Source organism: Crinia signifera, chromosome 8 (assembly GCF_055691185.1).
Source record: "Crinia signifera chromosome 8, ASM5569118v1, whole genome shotgun sequence".
NCBI classification, from domain to species: Eukaryota; Metazoa; Chordata; class Amphibia; order Anura; family Myobatrachidae; genus Crinia; species Crinia signifera.
This window is the reverse complement of record NC_139224.1, coordinates 4,420,523-4,443,208: the sequence shown is the minus strand read 5'-3', so window position 1 is coordinate 4,443,208 and position 22,686 is coordinate 4,420,523. Positions and strand designations below refer to the sequence as shown.

General features: G+C 44.3%; 1 protein-coding gene across 1 annotated transcript in view; it reads right to left on the bottom strand.

Moving 5' to 3' along the window:
* COL7A1 (collagen type VII alpha 1 chain) overlaps window positions 1-22,686 on the bottom strand; it is a 171,378-nt gene that overhangs the window by 112,007 nt on the left and 36,685 nt on the right. Inside the window, exons 3-7 of the mRNA XM_083155611.1 lie at window positions 9,746-9,926; window positions 7,077-7,236; window positions 5,228-5,321; window positions 788-949; window positions 386-549 (exon numbers count right to left, since the gene is read on the bottom strand). Of these exons, the coding sequence (XP_083011737.1) occupies window positions 386-549; window positions 788-949; window positions 5,228-5,321; window positions 7,077-7,236; window positions 9,746-9,926 (761 nt within the window). The remainder of the gene's footprint in view (window positions 1-385; window positions 550-787; window positions 950-5,227; window positions 5,322-7,076; window positions 7,237-9,745; window positions 9,927-22,686) is intronic.

Here is a 22,686-nt window from a genome sequence, read left to right as displayed (position 1 = left end):
CTGTGGTCCTGATTTATTTTTGCCAAACATGTTTTTCTGTGTTATATAAGGAGCTAGTGCAGCTCTTAGATTGGATGATTAAATAAATTGCAACATAATTGTTCAAATCATTAAGATTTTAAAGCAGCAAGACATAAGATGAAAAAGCAGCATAAGAACTCTTTTACTTAAAAATACAAAACTTGCAAATATTAGTGTATCCCATAACATTCCCTGTAGAATAAAATGGATGTGACAATTGTACCACGGATGCATTTCTGGCTATGAAACCAGGTATATTTGGTAATTTTAGCACTTATATTCTTGCAAATACCTATATCTGAATGAATGAATGAATGAATGAATAAATACATAAAATAAACAAATCGACAAATAAGACTCGTACCTCTCTAAGTTCCAATGGGATGTCCTGACCCTGGCTCGTAAGTGGACCATAAACTACTTTATAACCAGTCACAGGTCCCGTTGCTGCTGTCCATTGGATCCTCAAGGAGTCAGATGCCTGATTAGAGAACACCAGGTTGGAAGGTCCATTGTATGTGTCCGTGGCTAAAATACACAAAGACAGAGTAGACTCATCACCAGGCTTGGCGGAGGATCAGGTTATCATTGTAAGCTTTAGTGTTATTATACTGTAAGTCCATACATTTTTTTAATGGAATATTGAAAGCCACTTTGGAAATATAACATCAACAACAGCACTACACACTTGCTCCAAAGACTACGACTATAAAGCCTGGTGCGTGTTGCGGTGCTTTGTTGTTTATTAAATGTAAAAGTGACTTACTAGATACGGGCCTGTAGGTTCCCCCACTAGTGGTACAAACTTTCCGCGACACCAGAGGCAGGAGAGTGCCCAGAATCTTAAACTCATTGACATAGAAAAAGAAGTCATCTGTTGGTGTGGATGCCACCCTCGTAAGTTCCCGACTGTCCGCATTTTTTATACCTAAAAAAGAAATCACACATTTAGAAAATGAAGCATCAAATTTTTTTTACAATTGTCAATTATGTAATTAATATGAAAATACAACAAATGATCATAAGCACAAAACAAGAAAATATATAATATATAATATAATGTAATTTATATAGCACTTTTCTCCTAAAAGGACTCACAGTGCTTGCATTAGCCTTTTACAGCACAAAATACAAAACAAACTTAACAACTTAACAAGGGACATTAGTGAAATGCTTGGATGAACAGGAAAGTCTTGAGTCTATTTTTTAATGTTTCCAGAGTGGAAGCTTCTCGCACTGAGCGGGGAAGTGAGTTCCATAGAGTTGGAGCCACAGCGCTGAAAGCTTGACCCCCAGATGAATTCAGGGAAATTCTGGGTACTGTTAGTAGTCCTTCATCAACCGATTGCAGTAATCGAGTGGCACAGTAAGGGATCAGCAGCTGCTGCAGGTACCTTGGGCCCTGGTCATGTAGACCTTTGACAGTCAGTAGGCCAATCTTGAAAATTATTCGCCATCTTACAGGTAGCCATTGAAGGGAGCACAGAATGGGTGTTATGTGGCTGGAGCGGGGCTGATTGGTTAATAGCCTGGCAGCTGTATTTTGTACCATCTGCAAGCGGTGCAATTCTTTTGCTGGGAGACCGAGTTAGAGAGCATTGCAGTAGTCTAGTCGTGATGATATAAATGCATGTACGACTTTAGGCAGGTCTTCTGAGGGAATTAAGTGCTTGATTCTGGCTATATTCCTTAGATGATAGAATGAGGATTTAATTGTGGTTGATACCTGATGTTTAAGTGTCAGGCCACAATCCAGGACAAAACCCAGATTCCGCACATGTTCCGTATATTGAAGTTCTGCACCCCCAAGCGTAAGTCCTGTTGGTTGGCTCTTCTGCAGTCTTGACCTGTGACCTTTAATAAGCACCTCTGTTTTATCAGGGTTCAGTCACAGCCAACTGGCATCATCCATTCCTGTAGCTCAGCTAGATGCCATTTAGGGTTTACAGTACACATGTAAATTAGGACAAGTACATGGTAAATAAAAGACAGTTGCAGCAGTGGACACTGAGGCAATTATAACAGTGGCAGAGATATATTCTTAGAAAAGCACAGGAGGAGAGAGGGCCCTGCTCGTTAGAGCTTACATTCTAAAGGATGTAAGCAAACCTTGGAAGATATTTCAAACGTTCCAAAGAGGACAAGTGGAGAAGATGATCTTAGCAACCAATCATCTTCTAATTATCATTTTATAAAATGGACTAGATAAATGATAGATTTAAGCTGATTAGTTGCTCTCTTTATAAGGTTTGATACATCTCCCGCAATGTTAGCCATATTATTATAATTATTATAATTTTATTTATAAGGCGCCACAAGTGTTTTGCAGCGCCGTACAAAGGAACAATACAGGGAGACAAGCAGGCGATTGGCCATATCATCGCAAAGACATTGGCGCATACGCAGTGCGATCGTAGCATGTGCGCAGTCTGCTGATAGTAGTTCTGCTGCAAAAACATCAGCTTTGCCTACAAATATGAATGCGGACCAACTTACTTGTCACTCGCTGTAATGAATACACTAGGCTCACTAAAAATAAAAGGTAATTTCTTCTGCGAAAACATCAGCATTGCCTATCGCCTGCTTATCTTCATCCCTGCCTATCGCCTGCTTATATTCATCCCTGCCTATCACCTGCTTACAGTATCTTCATCCCTGCCAATCGCCTGCTTGCAGTATCTTCATCCCCGCCTATCACCTGCTTATCTTCATGCGTGCCAATCGCCTGCTTGCAGTATCTTCATCCCCGCCTATCACCTGCTTATCTTCATGCGTGCCAATCGCCTGCTTGCAGTATCTTCATCCGCAAATTTTTACTATACGATGGACATCATGGGAGCCGTGATTGTACACAAGTACCCAGTTTCTTCATCCCTGCCTATCGCCTCCTTATCTTACAAGTGCCTGCTTGTCTTCATCCCAGCCTATTGCCTGCTTACAGTATCTTCATCCCTGCCAATCGCCTGCTTACAGTATCTTCATGCCTGCCTATCGCCTGCTTATCTTCATCCCTGCCAATCGCCTTCTTACAGTATCTTCATCCCTGCCTTATCTTCATGCCTGCCTATCGCCTGCTTATCTTCATGCCTGCCTATCGCCTGCTTATCTTCACACCTGCCTATCGCCTGCTTAAAGTATCTTCATCCCTGCCTATCGCCTCCTTATCTTCATCCCTGCCTTATCTTCATGCCTGCCTATCACCTGCTTATCTTCATGCCTGACTATTGCCTGACCTTTATTGTTTTGTCATACTCGGTTTTGCTGTTTAAGGATTCAACTGGAAAAGTGTAAAAAATAAAATCCTTCCAGCCCATCCTGCTCCAACTTTTTGGGGTAAATATACTAAAGCTTCTAAAAATGAAAAGAGGTGATGTTTCCTATAGCAACCATCTCTATTGCTTCCTAGAAAATGATAGACAGAATCTGATTTGTTGCTTTGGGCAACATGACCTTTTTTTTTTTTCATTTTTAGAAACTTTAGTAAATTGACACCTATATATAACATTTTTTAAATGTTCCTCCTAAATAATTTGTGTCTTGAATTAATCAGAGTAGGAACCCTATTAGGTGTGCTGCTGCTGGTTTTGTTATTAAGCTGTTGCTAAGCAACCTGGTCTGGGTTTTCTGTGCAGTAGTACACCTGCACTGAGTTTCTCATTAGCTGGTTATCCTTTGTTAGGGATTATGACCAGCTGCTCCCTGCTGGTTATACTTTCTGTTTAGTTCCCCAGTCAGTGTCAGCAGGTGCTTCTCACAGCAGTTCTTTGGTTCTGTTTTTCAGCCTGAGTTCCTTACAGTGTGTCTGCAGTCCAGAATCCTGTCTCCAGCATACCTTAGCCTGCATTTACTCCCCTTGTTCCCAGCTTGGAGTTTCCACACCTGCGGTTGAGCATCCGGTGTCCCTGCCTCTGGTGTGTGCCTCAGCCAGTGTGTTCCCAGTCCCATTCTGGTCCCTGCTTCAGTGTCTAGTCCCTGCACCTGTCAGCTTGTCATTGGTTCCTGTTTGGTCTGCCTGCCACAGCCTCATTTGGAGGGTCAGCCTAGTCCAACCTGTCTGCAGCTTTTACCTTGCCACAGCTGCTGCTGCCTCCATCTTGGACCAGATAAGTTAGGAACACTGACCGCAATGCTTGTTACTATTTTCTCTGTTAATTCCATCTAATTCATTGTTGCATTCCCTGCCTGTGGGTTTGAGGAATGCTGGGAGTATCCCACAGTCCTTCTGTGCATTCAGCAGCTGTTTTGTGTATATTATTCTGGTGTCATCTTTTGCATTGTTGCATCCCACTGTATATCTCTTTACTATGTTACCATCTTGTGTATTGTTACATATATTTGTCTTGTGGGATAGTTTCCCTGGTAACCGCTTTGTGCATTGTTGCATTTGTCAGCTTGTTTTGAAAGATATGTGCATTCAGGCCTGCTAGTCTCGATCTTGCCTCACCAATAAAGACCTGGCAGCACCGGGGTGGGGGTGGAACTAATCTACCCCCACGAACGTGGCTGTTATAGGTGAAGCCTTTGTTCACAGGAGGCAAACAGGAGAGCAGGGTGCCCGCAACAAGGTGCCTGCACATATCCTTCCTAACAAATACTTTTAGTACATTGGTAAAAATGGGCTTAGAAATTCTCTTAACTGCATGTAAATCTGGAAAGGAAAAGAGATTCCCCAATAAAACTTTAGTACAGTATGTCTCCTGAGCATCCATAACATTGAAATCCTTTGTGGGAAATTAAAATGTTCCAGGGACCCTTCCAAACATGAAATCAACCACTAAACTCACCATCTCCACCCCTTCCACCCCTTGGCTCTCCATCAAAGAGGCTAATTCCTACTAAATTTGCTGATATTCTATTTGTTAGATCAAGCTACAGACATTTTGCCTAATTCCTACCTGAATAGAAAGCTGTTTTTTTAGAAAATGGACAAAACCATGCTGCACTGCAGGGGGGGGGGGGGCAGATGTAACATGTGCAGAGAGAGTTAGATTTGGGGAAGTTATTTTGTTTCTGTGCAGAGTAAATACTGGCTGCTTTATTCTTAAACTACAATTTATGTTTCAGTTTGAACACACCCCACCCAAATCTAACTCTCTCTGCACCTGTTACATCTGCCCCACCTGCAGTGCAGCATGGTTTTGTCCATTTGCTAAAAAGCCTATAGTCAGATAAAGGTCATTTTATACATTTGAGCTCGGAAACATACCCACAGCAAATATTTTTATTCCTTGAGTTTTTAGTCTCTGGGAAGGCTGGTCAACGTCATCCTGAGACTTTCCATCCGTTATTAAAATTGCAGCCTAAAAACAAAACAAAACAAAACAAAACACATTATGTATCTAGAGGAATACAATGATTTCTGGTTTATAAATTCATGAGTGCACTTTTGTTTTTAGTTATTTTTACTTTTCTGGAGCGATCTCATGATGGCTCACTGTGGGGGAAATGTATGAAGCTTGGAGCAGTGTTATCTATACCCCATAAAGAACATTATGTGCAAGGTGATAATGCTCTAGATCCTAACTGTCAATTTACATATTGTTGCAGTGGTGGGCTGGGCCGGGGTGCATGGTGCCATGTGCCCCCCGGGCTGCTTGGTCCATTAGTGCAGTGGACCACCTTAAATCAGTGTTGCCTACCCTCCTAGCCAGGTTTACGAGGGTCGCGAAAACCGGGATTGCGCATGCGCAAAATTGTCCTCGCCCTCTTGACGTTGGGACGCTGACGTCACGGTACGGTAGTGTCTAGATCCCCTTCAGTTTTGTTAAGTTTCCCATCATGCACTGGATCAACATATATCTGGAGGGGGAATATAAATCTATGCGGGCCAGTCCATAGCATCAATGCCTTTGTCTTGCAGGAACTGCTGACACACTCCAGCCACATGAGGTCTAGCATTGTCTTGCATTAGGAGGAACCCAGGGCCAACCGCACCAGCATATGGTCTCACAAGGGGTCTGAGGATCTCATCTCGGTACCTAATGGCAGTCACATGGAGGGCTGTGCGGCCCCCCAAAGAAATGCCACCCCACACAATTACTGACCCACTGCCAAACCGGTCATGCTGGAGGATGTTGCAGGCAGCAGAACGTTCTCCTTGGCGTCTCCAGACTGTCACATGCTCAGTGTGAACCTGCTTTCATCTGTGAAGAGCACAGGGCGCTAGAGCCGAATTTGCCAATTTGGTGTTCTCTGGCAAATGCCAAACGTCCTGCCACCTGTGGGAGTCAGGCCCTCATACTACCCTCATGGAGTCTGTTTCTGACCATTTGAGTAGACACATGCACATTTGTGGCCTGTTGGAGGTCAGTTTGCAGGTCTCTGGCAGTGCTCCTCCTGTTTCCCCTTGCACAAAGGCGGAGGTAGCGGTCCTGCTGCTGGGTTGTTGCCCTCCTCTGGCCTCTTCCATGTCTCCTGATGTACTGGCCTGTCTCCTGGTAGTGCCGCCATGCTCTGGACACTACGCTGACAGACACAGCAAACCTTCTTGCCACAGCTCGCATTGATGTGCCATCCTGGATGAGCTGCACTACCTGAGCCACTTGTGTGGGTTGTAGACTCCGTCTCATGCTACCACTAGAGTGAAAGCACCACCAACTTTCACAAGTGACCAAAACATCAGCCAGAAAGCATAGGAGCTGAGAAGTGCTCTGTGGTCACCACCTGCAGAACATCTCCTTTATTGGGGGGGGGGTGTCTTGCTAATTGCCTATAATTTCCACCTGTTGTCTATTCCATTTGCACAACAGCATGCAAAATAGATTGTCAGTGTTGCTTCCTAAGTGGTCAGTTTGATTTCGCAGAAGTGTGATTGACTTGGAGTTACATTGTGTTGTGTAAGTGTTCCCTTTATTTCTTTGAGCAGTGTACAGGTATATCTACAAACAAACAGGGACTGCTATTTGTAAGTGCAATGCTTTGTGTTGTTTTAGCGTTTTGATTGTATTAACGCTTTTTTTCCCGTTTTTTTCCATTGAGCCTCCCACTGCCCCGCAAATCCTCCAGCTCCCCCGCAGCACCTTATGTGCTCTGTGGTCATTTCGGACTGTCCATACCTTAGGTACATCAGGCCGAATTATAGAGGGTCCAAAGAAGTTGTCGGTGGCGTATCTCAGACCAGCTCCAGTCCGTGTGTTCCCTCCCTTGTATCCCAGGCTTCTGATGGCCTCAATCACTTGCGACCCATTTTTGTAGCGGGTAAATTCAAACTCTGTTCTGCAGAAGAAACGAAGTTTACAAAGATGAGCCGGACAAGTTATCACAACCGTGTACAGTACATACAACGCGATACGGGCATTGGCTCACCAGCATGTTGGTTGACAGTCAATAGGTCGACTTGGATTTAGGTCGACATAAGTCTAGGTTGACATGCAGGAAGGTTGACATGCAGGAAGGTCGACATGAGTTAGGTTGACATGCAGGAAGGTTGACATGCAGGAAGGTCGACATGAGTTAGGTTGACATGCAGGAAGGTTGACATGCAGGAAGGTCGACATAAGTCTAGGTTGACATGCAGGAAGGTTGACATGCAGGAAGGTCGACATGAGTTAGGTTGACATGCAGGAAGGTTGACATGCAGGAAGGTCGACATGAGTTAGGTTGAAAGGGTCATTAGGTCGACAGTCAAAAGGTCGACACGGGGTTTTTCACATTTTTGTTTGAGCCGACATGTGCTGACATTTGTTATTTAATGCCCTATCATCCAATAGGGCATGGTGGGAGGATAAAATAGTGAGGCATGGTGAGTGCAGCGCTAAGTTTCAGTGTCCATGTCGACTGTGTCGACATTCAGAACAAAACTAAATGTGAAAAACCCCATGTCGACCTTTTGTCTGTTGACCTACCCCCATGGCGACCTAATGACCCTGACGACCTAGACTCATGTTGACCTTCTGCATGATGACCTAGACTCATGTCGACCTAAATGCATGTTGACCTAATGGTGTCGACCTGATGACTGTCGACCAACATTCTGGTGACCTAATGGTCCACACCCCATACAACGCGGGTTCAAGTATCATTAAATCAGATCAGGGCGGCAGCTGATTTGTGGGCTGAATATTGAGTCATTGGGATTAAGGTGCCTCAGTGATGTCACCGGTCCCTGAAAATGAGCTCAGACCATGGAACGGCTTCGCTCTGTGCAGCTGGTTCCTTACATATCAGTCCTTCCTGAACACTGTGCCTGACACGTACAGCCATGTCATATACAGTAATGGGCTCACTGCAGCGGCAGGATCCACCATCAGAGCAGCCCATATGATACTGGTGATACTGGTCCCCAGTCACCACCGGAGAGCTGGTGCAATCACAGTACCCAATGATGATTATAGCGAGATGTACTAAGCCTGGAAAAGTGATAAGTTACTAGCCAATCAGCCCCTAACTGTCATGTTACAGACTGGGTTTGAAAAATGCCACTTGGGGGCTATTGATTGGTACTTTATCACTAACCATTTTATAGTTTTCAAGACTTAGTACAGTACATCTCACCCAGTGACTGTTAGGAGCGCTATTTAGTTGCCTCTGATTGTCTGATTGTCTACCCCAACTAGGAATTCATCTCTGAGCACTATGGATACATTAAATAGCAGCCATTCAATTGCAATACTTGATATTTCCATTTGGATTGCACATTCCCTGTTGAAATTTATAAGGGAAGTGGACCGAAGTTTTCATTCAATTGAATTGTTATTTCGGACCTGTATAAACTCTGCATATAGTATATCAGACAGATGTGCTATATAATATATTAAAATATAGTAAACTATATAATTTATTTTCTTGATATTGTGGTATAGGTAAGCGCAGTGCTACCATTTGATCCCTTCATACATGAATTCACCAACCAAGAGTCCAGGTTGAGTATTTTCCCCCCATGGCTGTAACTGTGTGTAGTTTGTATATTCTCCCCGGACTTGGTGGGTTTCCTCTGGGTACTCCAGTTCCCTCCCACAGCCCAAAAATATACTGGTAGGCTAATTGGCTCCCAACAAAATTAAACCCTAGAATGTCTGTGTGTGTGTACATGTGGTAGGGAATATAGATTGTAAGCTCCACAGGGGCAGGGACTGATGTGAATGTACAAATATTCTCTGTACAGCGCTGCGGAATATGTATGCGCTATATAACTGGTAATAAATAAATAAATGTACTGTGTGTTACATGTCATCACAGTTTTGCTGTTTGATTGTGGATTGTGCCAGATGGAATGGGCTTCCTTGCATGGATTTATTTGGTTCCTTGCATGGATTTATTTGGTTCCTTGCACAGACTATGTTGATTCTTTGCATCGGGTTGTGGCCACCCAACATCCTATAGGCTGTTCACAGTTTATTAACCCTTGGACCAATGTCAGTAGGTTCTCAACATGACTGACCTTGAGCAGCCCACAAGTCTTGCCATTTTGTAAATCATCTTAGCCAGTCATCTGGCCATAACTATTTGACTTTTCTCATTGCGAATTAATAAAGGTCACTTACAATACAGCACATTTTTTACACCATCACGGGGCCAATTTGGAGCCCGAAGGGCGTAATAGACTATTATGTGGGACCTAATAAGTGAAAATGAAGCTTATATTATCGCATTGAACCCTCGTACAACAATGTATTTTGTTTTCGGTGCAATGGTGGAGTTGCACCATTGCACCCAACTTAAGGATGTAACACAATGTTGTGTTAATCTTTATAATTTGTCTTCCTGTTTAATCCAGAACGCTCACCTGGGATCATCGCTGTATTGGACCATTCCAAACCGTACTCCGTCCTCCCGGACAACATTTATAAAGGGGATGACTAGTCCTTCCATAAACGTCTTAATCATCCGGAAATTCGCCCTCCCAATACTAGACGATCCATCAACGACAAATACTATATCGGAGTCATAAATATTTTCACATCTCGCTGCAAGAAGAGAAATAAATCATTAGCGACATACTTTCGTTTCTAAAGAATGGAAGCCAATAAGTGTATAAGGAGGTAAAGATGTTGTAATATACAGGGTGCCTATAATTAAGGTTGACCTATTCCAAGCAGTTTTCCCCAACTTATCAGAATTGCCTAATTTTCAGTATGTCTTAATAAGGCCGCAGGAAAGACATTTACGGCAAACGAATGAGTTAAATATTTTCTTTATTTACACTTGTAAATTCCGTGCTTTACTGGTGAAATTGTTTCACAAAACCGTGAATTCCGGGCCAGAAGCTTTGTGGAGATTTTAGATACAGTATACTGATATCATTCTATATACCCTTTATTTATACCACCTAAGCTTGGGGTGGAGGCACTTAATACCACATACTCATACTCAGTGTTGAAGACAGGGTTACAGGTGATATTCTGTTAGTTTTGCTGTAGATGGCTTGGAATAGGTGAAATTTAATTATAGACTCCCTGGAGGGGGGAGGGGATCTAATTGTTTAAGGTACCTAATTTTCCAGTCTAAACAGGACTGTTTAAAACGGCCACACAATTGTCACAATTCAATTGTTTGGGAGCACATGCGTATCATGCAGGTTTGTACACCTGTGTGTAAGCGCAGGGTATACACCCATTTTTTTCGCACCTCAGGGGGCTGTGAGAAAATATGTGACCTCCATGACTGCTGGGTGCTCCAACAACAGGACACCGTTTTCGACTATACAAAAGTCAAAAGGTCGACACAAGCAATCGACATTGAACTGAAAAGGTTGACATGAGTTTTAGTGTATTTTCTTTAGTGTCACATCCACCCCTCCCACACCAAAGCACCACCAGCAGCACACCCACACCAGCCCCTCCCACACCCACAGCACCACCTGCAGCACACCCACACCAGCCCCTCCCACACACACAGCACCACCTGCAGCACACCAACACCAACCACTCCCACACCCACAGCACCACCTGCAGCACACCCAACACCCACACCAGCCCCTCCCACACCCACAGCACCACCTGCAGCACACCCACATCAGCCCCTCCCACATCAGCCCCTCCCACACCCACAGCACCACCTGCAGCACACCCATACCCACCCCTCCCACACCCACAGCACCACCTGCAGCACACCAACACCAGCCCCTCCCACACCCACAGCACCACCTGCAGCACACCCACACCAGACCCTCCCACACCCACAGCACCACCGGACACACTCCCCCACCTGTGGCCAGCCCTCACCTGCCACTCCCCCATCCGTGGTACTAATGCACCCACCCGTGCCATCCGCCACAACCACCCACAACACCACCGCACCCGCCCCTCTGCCACCCGCAGCACCACAGCATCCACTTGCGGAAATGCCGCAACTGCCCCTCCCCCACCCACAGTACACCCACACCACACCGCCCCTCCCCAACCCACGGCACACCGGCTTCTCCCCCATCCACAGCACCAATGGTATCACAGCAACAATGAATCACTGAGTAAACCTATATTTTCTGACAGTAAAAAAATGGGCAGAAATAAAATGCACAAAAAAGTACAAAAAAACAAACCAAAACTGGATAATACATGGGCACAACTGGACAATTCCCTCTACATGGAATCATCTATATATGTCTAGTGAGTCTCTGAAACACTGCTGACATGGAGTGAAACTACACCTTTCTCACACATACACAAACACAGAATGTAGCAGACTAGCTTTCGAAGCTTTTGCTTCAAGCGGGCTTACTAGTTATTTTAAATTCTGCCTTGATGTCTCTTAAATGACATTTATTTCCCAATCCTTTGCCCATAGAAAGTATGCGTAACACCTGGGCTGAGCTGGCAACTCAGTTTCCAAGAAAAACTGATAATAAAAGTGTTCTGGTCTCACAGATACAATAATGCTTTATAAATATCTCAACATGTGCAAAGTATCTACAGTATACAGCACCGTAAGAAGGGAAAGGGACTATTTACTGAAAATACAGCAACAAGCTGCCTCTCTGCTGCTTATCCTAAGCAGGGGAAATCATCTATTGCTACAACCATTAAATTATTATTATTATTATTATTATTATTATTATTATTATTATTATTTATACATGTGTGAGACCATTTAAGTGGTAAGTCACTGCTTCACCTGATTATCTCTGAGAAATATAGGTGAAAAAGTGACTTACCACTTAAGAGGTCTCACACATGTTTAAATAATAATAATAATAATACTAATAATAATAATAATAGTAATAATAATAATAAGAAGAAGAAGAAATAATTGTAGAAATACATTTTTAAGATGTACAAAATTCCTTATTCAAAATAAATCATTTTTGTCATTGATTTTCTAAAATAATTGCTGCAGTATATGTTCCTATGTTCCTGTTATCAGCGGGGTCTGTTGTTGTGGGCGGTGACACATTGATGTACAGTGCGGAGTCCTATAGTCAGTAAAAACACCCTTATTAACCGATGGTCCGGCTTTTAACCTTTCCACTTATGTTTCACATTCTGTACATAGTGGGCCTGATTCTTGGGGGACCATTCATATTATAATATTATTTTGACTAAAGTAATGAGAAAAGCGCATTTTTTTTAGTAACCAGATCGCATTTCGCATACTTACAACGGGAAATGTGATCTGGGCAAATTTAGAAAAAATAAATAAAATGGAGAAAAAAATTGCAGTGAGTCCTGTGATAATAACGTCATCTTCAAATAGTGTAATCGCAGGGCTCACATGCACATTGGGGGTTTTGCATAGCTTTCTCTGTCCATAGACAGCTCATGGACAGGACCAGTTTAATTAGCTATTACTGTGTAAAATAAACAATAAAACAATAAACAATAAAAAACCAAATGACTGGGGGTCATAGGAGAAGATAGTTGCAAAGACTGGCAGCGCTGCATGAGTGTCCCCAGGTGGTGAGTATGAATCAGTGGTGGCGGTAGATATGTACCGTGTGTCTACGAAGCACTTTGGGGGAGATTTAGTAATGATGAAGTCAAAAGAGATTTGTGGGTCTATGTACAAAGCTTTGCAGAGTGGTAAAATAGTGGTAGGGCAGTACGGATGGTGTAATGGTTAGCATTACTGCCTCACAGCGCTGAGGTCATGGGTTCTATCCCCACCATGTGTTATATATAGGGGGCAGTACGGATGGTGTAATGGTTAGTATTACTGCCTCACAGTACTGAGATCATGGGTTCTATCCCCACCATGTGTTATATATACGGGGCAGTACGGACGGTGTAATGGTTAGCATCACTGCCTCACAGTGCTGAGGTCATGGGTTCTATCCCCACCATGTGTTATATATACGGGCAGTACGGACGGTGTAATGGTTAGCATTACTGCCTCACAGCACTGAGGTCATGGGTTCTATCCCCACCATGTGTTATATATACGGGGCAGTACGGCTGGTGTAATGGTTAGCATTACTGCCTCACAGCACGGAGGTCATGGGTTCTATCCCCACCATGTGTTATATATACGGGGCAGTACGGACGGTGTAATGGTTAGCATTACTGCCTCACAGCGCTGAGGTCAACGGTTCTATCCACACCATGTGTTATATATACAGGGCAGTACGGACGGTGTAATGGTTACATTACTGCCTCACAGCACTGAGGTCATGGGTTCTATCCCCACCATGTGTTATATATACGGGGCAGTACGGATGGTGTAATGGTTACATTACTGCCTCACAGTGCTGAGGTCATGGGTTTCATTCCCTCCATGTCCCTAACTGCGCGGAGTTTGTATATTCTCCGTGTGCTTACGTCAGTTACCTCCGGGTACTCCAGTTTCTTCCGGGTACTCCGGTTTCCTCCCACAATCCAAAAATATACTGGTAGGTTATTTGGCTCCTAAAAAATTAACCCTAGAATGAATGTTTATATATATATGTACATGTGGTAGGCATAGGCGCCAAAACCGTTGGTGCTCTGGGGCCCGAGCACCCACGGAAGGTGAGGAGCACCCACGGCACGGCCCATTGCAGCGGGGTCCCAGCAGCGGATATGCTGTCATCAGCGGGGGTCCCTATGGCAGATGGGAACTAGTAGCGGTATTAATACCCTGACCCCGCTGCTGCTGCTCCCTGACCCCGCTGCTGCTGTTCCCGGACCCCGACAGTGAGTGAGTCCAGGAGGGGGGGGGGGGGGTTGTCAGGGGTTGGGAGCGGCCACGGAGAAAAAAGGAAATCAGCGCCCCTGGTGGTAGGAAATATAGATTGTAAGCTCCACTGGGGCAGGGACTGATGTGACTGTTCAAATATACTCTGTACAGTGCTGCGTAATGTGTGTTCACTATATAAGAAACTGTTAATAAATAAGAAATAAAATGGAAAGAAATAAAGTACCAGCCAACTAGCTCCTAAATGCCCTGCCAGCGGCTGTTTGAAAAATGACAATTAGGAACTGTTTCCCAGGCATGTCGCTGGTACACACTGATTCCATTGATATGTCCGTTACCTGTCTAATCTCGTCATGCAATTCTTCCGCTCTCATTCACTGGCTGATAGGCCTACAGTTATTGGGGAAGAGGTACAATGGTGACACAGTGGGGTGTGCAGTCCTGCCAAGTCCTCCCTCGCAGTGTGAAGGGATTACGGCCCTCATTCTGGTTGACTCGCCAAGCAGAATTTCTCAATTTCGGCTTACAGGCACCACTGACCCTCTGAACTGCAAACTGCTCTGTATTTACCCGAACAGAGTCATTTTGCAGTAGTGACTGTGGTCAGCATGGGACCGTGCAAACAGCATTAGCTGAGGACGAAATATCACAAACTAGTGGAATATTTCTCTCTCTGAGCACAAAGAGGCCTCTAAAGGCTGCAATACAGATACATGTCATAATGTACCAGGAGCAGCGAGGCGACATGCAAGTTCATCTACAGAACTAACAGTCTTGTGTTCTACTATTCCATGTAAATAAATAAAAATAATAATTGTAATAAAATAATATATGTTACCAGCCCAATGCAACTAGTTTAAAATGTATTTATGTATTTATGTGAAAACAAGTAACTTCCACTTCTGGACTCATGAGAGGAGCAGGCTGATACAGCTGACTCTCCGGCCACGTATGGAGACATAGTAGACGCTATTAAAGCCACGATGGCTCCTCTATTGTCTAATGCTGTAGCAGAAATAACCCAACAGCTTCAACACCTCACCTCCAGGGTCTCGGACACAGAGAATAGGATAGGAGTAATATGCCATGACATGCATTTTGTCCAAACTAATGTGATTAAATTACAAAAAGAAAATGATCAGATGTGGAATCGTCTTGATGATTTTGAAAATCGCTAAAGGCGTAACAATATACGTGTAGTGGGCCTACCTGAAACGATTAAAGGTCCTGCATTATCATTTGCTGCGGTCTCTTTACCCCAAATACAGTACTAGGTATCACCAAGGAATGCAAAGGATTCATAGAGTGGGTCCCCTTAGACAATTAGATTCCAGACCAAGGGCCGTTCTATTTCGGTATATGAATTATCTACACAAGGTTGCGATATGGAAGGCTTCACGCAAACATCAAGATATTTCATGGGAAGGAAAAAAAATACACATCTTTCAAGATTTCTCTGTTGAATTATCTAAACAGCGCAACCTCTTCTCGCCAATCTGCACAAAATTAGTTTCAGAAGGCCAGAAATTTGCGCTTATGTATCCGGCACGTCTCAGGATTGTCACTGCTGATGCTCACTACGATTTTACATGCACTGATGATGCCAGAGCATTCCAACATGAGAAACTAGCTGCTGGCGCAGCGGACATCTCTGATTCTCCAAATAAAAACCCAGAGAAGAGAACCCCCCCCCCTAACCCAACGTAGTCTTCCACTCATTAATCAGTGTCACGTTATGAGAACATGGTCTGGACAAATGAGAACGTTCTGCTAAAATACTAATTAAGAAGTCAAAGCAAAGATGTCAGAAGGACAATCACTTATAGATACCCAGAACAGCATATATCTCCAGTACTTCTAGAGACGCCACCCAGTTTTATTCCCCATCCAAGAAGTTGGCGAAATATAAGAAAAACAATATATAAGGGCGAAAAGCACCACCTCATGTCCCGTTCCTATTTTTGACCCAGATCCCACTTATTAAGGGATAATGTTAATATTAATAATTTTATTAATACATTGTGTGGATAGTTGTTATAGTTACTACAAAAGTTGCACATTGATCATGATTTCTGCTTTCAATGTCAATCATTGGCATAAGGTACAGCTCTACCTTCAAACACAGTCGCTTGACATAGTTTGTTTGCAGGAGACCCCTGAAATTTTGAAACTTCAAATGCTAAAATGGAGGGTATTGGCTTCAGCTCCATACAGTACAATAGTAAATCTAGGGGGGTAGTAATATTGGCTACACTTCCTGTAGAAGTTACTAAATCTACAGCAGACCCCGGAGGTAGATATTTGTTTATCAATATCAGCCTAGCAAACAAACCATACTTATAATTGGCTCAATACACGCAACTAACGTATACAACAAATCCTTTTTTACGACACTAATTAAAATTTTATCACCTCATATAGATTTATCGATGATTATTTGTGGAGATTATTTGTGAAAATTTTAATTTAACGACACACCCAGTACTAGATAGATCGTCCACCTCCAAGGCACCTACCCATAGTCCTAGAGTGGGTATCCCCCTCTAGCTAAGATCTCTCCATCTAGTTGACTCCTGGAGAGCCTCACACCCCGCACAACGCGAATACACTTGTCTTTCCGCGGCCCATCATACGTTATCCCGCATAGACTATATTTTTGTTTCAAATTCTTTATTTGCACAAGTTTCTAACTCACTTATACATCCCATCGTTTTATCAGATCACACTCTAATTCAAAACACCATAATGCTAACTAAAGAAAAATCTAATTACAGAGCTTGGAGATTTCCCTCTCACTTAAATCAATCTGAACAATTTAAATCTCTTATTACCAAGGCATGGGAAGACTTCCAAATTCACAATGGAGAGAGCTTAGCTACTAATCCACCAATATATTGGATGGCTGCTAAGGCCTCCTTAAGAGGCACTATTATGGCCTATGAACGATCAACTAAACAACACCTAGCAAAAAGCTATCTCTCTTTACAGGACAGCTTAACAGAATCCTATGCCAAGTTTATACAAAACCCATCACCTACAACTAGAACCACATATCTTCAGGCAAAATCAATACTTGAAGAATCTCTTTAAGCCTCCACCGACAAACTACAATTTATTTCTAACTATAAATTCCATACCTTTGGTAATAAAGCCTGGTAAACTCCTTTCTTCAATGCTTAATTCCTCCCGCCCCCCTATGCTAGTTCACCCACTAGTTCAACCAGACGGATCTCTCACAACCTCAAACTCTCAAATATCAGTAATCATGTCAAACTTTTACGCCACACTATACTCCTCATCTTCCTCCGACCCAACTCCAATTCACTCTACTACATCTGATCCACCAACTGAACAACAAAGTGACATATGGTCATCCTTATCTTACTCGCAACTACCCGAAGAATATATTTAACCTATTTCTTCTCCTATTACATTAAATGAAGTCATTAAAGCCCTTATCAGGCATGTCCAAACTGCGGCCCTCCAGCTGTTGTGAAACTACACATGCCAGCATGCCTTGCCATAGTTTTTGTATTCCCTAATAGCAAAACTGTGGCAAGGCATGATGGGACTTGTAGTTTCACAACAGCTGGTGGGCCATAGCTTGGACATGCTTGCCTTAAAACTTTAAAGTCAGCTAAGGCGCCTGGACCTGATGGATTTGCAAGTGACTTTTATAAGATGTTTCCAGACAAATTCGCCCCAGTACCTGTCTCTGTTTTTAATTACATACTAATTAATGGTTCCCTACTCTCATACTTCAATTCAGCAATTATTAAGGTTCTGCCTAAACAAGGTAGGGACCTATCTAAACCTGGTTCATATAGACCAAATTCACTCCTTAATTGTGATTATAAAGTCTTGACAACGATCCTGGCTGACCGTTTGGCACTTGTTCTACCTAGCATTATCCATCAGGACCAGACAGGCTTCATCAAGGGAAGAAAATCCGTCCGTAATGTCCGAAATTATTAGCGGCTGTCCAATCCTCCCACTCGAATGGTCCATCCCCCACAAATGATATTTTACTAGCTATCGATGCAGAAAAAGCCTTTGATCTAGTACAATGGCCCCACTTATTTCAAACTATGAACAAATTTGGTATCCCCCAGTCCTATATCAATTTTATCAAAACAATATATACTCTCCCTACATCAAAAGTTGCCTGTAATGGTTACCTTTCTCCTCCTTTCCCCATACAAAAGGGCACACGTCAAGGTTGTCCTCTCTCCCCCCTTTTATTTGCTATTGCCCTTGAACCTTTAGCAATTGCTCTTAGAACAACCCCCACTTTCACAGGTATACGAGTAGGACAAATAGAACTCAAAATCGCTCTATTCGCAGATGATATGATCCTATTTATATCACACCCCTTGTCATCTGTTCCCACCATCATGTCTATAATCAATCAATACAGAATATAAAATTAATATCGATAAAACGGAAGTATTACCAATATCTCCCCTTCCCAACGAGATCTTGACCCATGCAACTCTCAATCAATTTTGCATTGCTTCATCCCAGATTAAATATCTTGGCGTGCTTATAACCCCAAACCCATTACACATTTAAAGAACTCATTTTAATCCACTTCTCCACAAAATAAGAGCCCAACTTGAAGGATGGACAAAAGCACCTCTCTCCTTAATAGGCAGGGCAGCTGTCTTAAAGAATATAATATTCCTTAAGATATTTTATCTTCTTCAAATGCTCCCATGTACAATCCACCAACGCGATTTACTAATGATAAATAAACAGATGTCCAGGTTTCTATGGTGTGGGAAGAGGCTGAGGATGTCCCTCTATAAATTAGCCCACCCAATATATAATGGCGGACTGAAAATCCCAGATTTCCACTCATATGCCTGGACGACCCACTTCCACTATATTTCGGATTGGCTATATGACAGGTCAACATACACCGATGGCCCCTTGGACATGTCTTTATTTCATCCTTACTCTCCCAGTGCCCTACTCCACACCCCAATCAAATGAATACCCTCCTCTATACTTAATCATATTTTGTTTCGACACACCTACGATGCGTGGCTAAAAATAAATAAGAGGTTGAACAGGAATCCTGAAATAACCCCATTCATACCAATTTGGGGCAAACCGAATTTTCCACTCTCCCTGCTTAATTCTTCTTACTGTGTTTGTCGCTGAAAAGGGTTAGACTTGGCCTCAAAACTGTTCGACCCAAGAGGAAAGATCTTTCCCTACCATGTACACATTTCTTCATGTACCTACAAGTCAGACATTATATAACACCAATCATGTCAATGATCTTATCTATACAACACACAGACCACTTAACATCCTTGTTCTCCAATCTACATATTCAGGAATTTAAAGTATCTGGCCTGAATGACATTCTCCTGATGTACTTGCCAACAAATCACATTGATAAATTAAGTGACGCTCGGAAGTCGGACATCCCAGGAATCATTTCACCTGACATGATATTTAAACAATTCCCAAAAATAATTAAAACACTACACTCGACTTATCTCCAAGAAGTTCACTATAAAGTTATACACCGTATATATATTGCCCCAGCCCAGGGTAAATACATGTCCCCAAATGCATCCGGAGAGTGTTGTAAATGCAAGGTGTGGAATGCTAGATTCTCCCATTGCTTCTGGTCTTGCTCCAGGATTTTGTTGGCGTACGACTATAGGCTATAGAACCTCCTTATTCTCTACTAATGTAATCATCGACCCTTTCGCGTGTATATGCCTTAACTTTATCAGCTGCTCCTTCCCGCCACAATTCTCTAAACATATTCCCCTACTTATAATCATGTTAACTCATATTGATCCATTGGATATTACCAACAGCCCCTCTGTAACTGAGCTCAAATCTAGACGGTTCCTCATGTTTGATAAACGTTCTGCACAACTAGGAATCCACTTATCCCAAAAAATGTTTTACTTGAAATGGGAAACATCTATTCCCTCCCTAGAAGAACCCTACAAACCAAAATGTATATTTTGATCTGATGACTGTCTTTGAAGGTTCTGCTATGTAGTGCCATATTCAAGATACCGCCTGACTGGAGACCTCCAAAGATTAACCTCCCGGATTTATGCTAAACTTCAAATACAGAAATATACGGATCCATGCAATATGTCCAAAGTCTTAGATAGCGTCCCCCCACTCCCTCCCTCCACTCACTAACACCCTATACCCTACTCTCCCCCCCCTCCACTCACTATCACCCTATACCCTACTCTCCCCTCCCTCCACTCACTAACTAACACCCTATACCCTACTCTCCCCTCCCTCTACTCACTAACACCCTATACCCTACTCTCCCCTCCCTCCACTCACTAACACCCTATACCCTACTCTCCCCTCCCTCCACTCACTAACACCCTATACCCTACTCTCCCCTCCCTCCACTCACTAACACCCTATACCCTACTCTCCCCTCCCTCCACTCTCTAACACCCTATACCCTACTCTCCCCTCCCTCCACTCACTAACACCCTATACCCTACTCTCCCCTCCCTCCACTCACTAACACCCTATACCCTACTCTCCCCTCCCTCCACTCTCTAACACCCTATACCCTACTCTCCCCTCCCTCCACTCACTAACACCCTATACCCTACTCTCCCCTCCCTCCACTCACTAACACCCTATACCCTACTCTCCCCCCCCTCCACTCTCTAACACCCTATACCCTACTCTCCCCTCCCTCCACTCACTAACACCCTATACCCTACTCTCCCCTCCCTCCACTCACTAACACCCTATACCCTACTCTCCCCTCCCTCCACTCACTAACACCCTATACCCTACTCTCCCCTCCCTCCACTCACTAACACCCTATACCCTACTCTCCCCTCCCTCCACTCTCTAACACCCTATACCCTACTCTCCCCTCCCTCCACTCACTAACACCCTATACCCTACTCTCCCCTCCCTCCACTCACTAACACCCTATACCCTACTCTCCCCTCCCTCCACTCTCTAACACCCTATACCCTACTCTCCCCTCCCTCCACTCACTAACACCCTATACCCTACTCTCCCCTCCCTCCACTCACTAACACCCTATACCCTACTCTCCCCTCCCTCCACTCTCTAACACCCTATACCCTACTCTCCCCTCCCTCCCCTCACTAACACCCTATACCCTACTCTCCCCTCCCTCCTCTCACTAACACCCTATACCCTACTCTCCCCTCCCTCCACTCACTATCACCCTATACCCTACTCTCCCCTCCCTCCACTCACTAACACCCTATACCCTACTCTCCCCTTCCTCCACTCACTAACACCCTATACCCTACTCCCCCCCCCTCCACTCACTAACACCCTATACCCAACTCCACCCCCCTCCACTCACTATCACCCTATACCCTACTCTCCCCTCCCTCCACTCACTAACACCCTATACCCTACTCTCCCCTCCCTCCACTCACTATCACCCTATACCCTACTCCCCCCCCCTTCACTCACTATCACCATATACCCTACTCTCCCCTCCCTCCACTCACCAACACCCTATACCCTACTCTCCCCTCCCTCCACTCACTAACACCCTATACCCAACTCTCCCCTCCCTCCACTCACTAACACCCTATACCCTACTCTCCCCTCCCTCTACTCACTAACACCCTATACCCTACTCTCCCCTCCCTCCACTCTCTAACACCCTATACCCTACTCTCCCCTCCCTCCACTCACTAACACCCTATACCCTACTCTCCCCTCCCTCCACTCACTATCACCCTATACCCTACTCCCCCCCTTCACTCACTATCACCCTATACCCTACTCTCCCCTCCCTCCACTCACTAACACCCTATACCCTACTCTCCCCTCCCTCCACTCACTAACACCCTATACCCAACTCTCCCCTCCCTCCACTCACTAACACCCTATACCCTACTCTCCCCTCCCTCCACTCACTAACACCCTATACCCTACTCTCCCCTCCCTCCACTCTCTAACACCCTATACCCTACTCTCCCCTCCCTCCACTCACTAACACCCTATACCCTACTCTCCCCTCCCTCCACTCACTAACACCCTATACCCTACTCTCCCCTCCCTCCACTCACTAACACCCTATACCCTACTCTCCCCTCCCTCCACTCTCTAACACCCTATACCCTACTCTCCCCTCCCTCCACTCACTATCACCCTATACCCTACTCCCCCCCTTCACTCACTAACACCCTATACCCAACTCTCCCCTCCCTCCACTCACTAACACCCTATACCCTACTCTCCCCTCCCTCCACTCACTAACACCCTATACCCTACTCTCCCCTCCCTCCACTCTCTAACACCCTATACCCTACTCTCCCCTCCCTCCACTCACTAACACCCTATACCCTACTCTCCCCTCCCTCCACTCACTAACACCCTATACCCTACTCTCCCCTCCCTCCACTCTCTAACACCCTATACCCTACTCTCCCCTCCCTCCACTCACTAACACCCTATACCCTACTCTCCCTCCCTCCACTCACTAACACCCTATACCCTACTCTCCCCTCCCTCCACTCACTATCACCCTATACCCTACTCTCCCCTCCCTCCACTCACTAACACCCTATACCCTACTCTCCCCTCCCTCCACTCACTAACACCCTATACCCT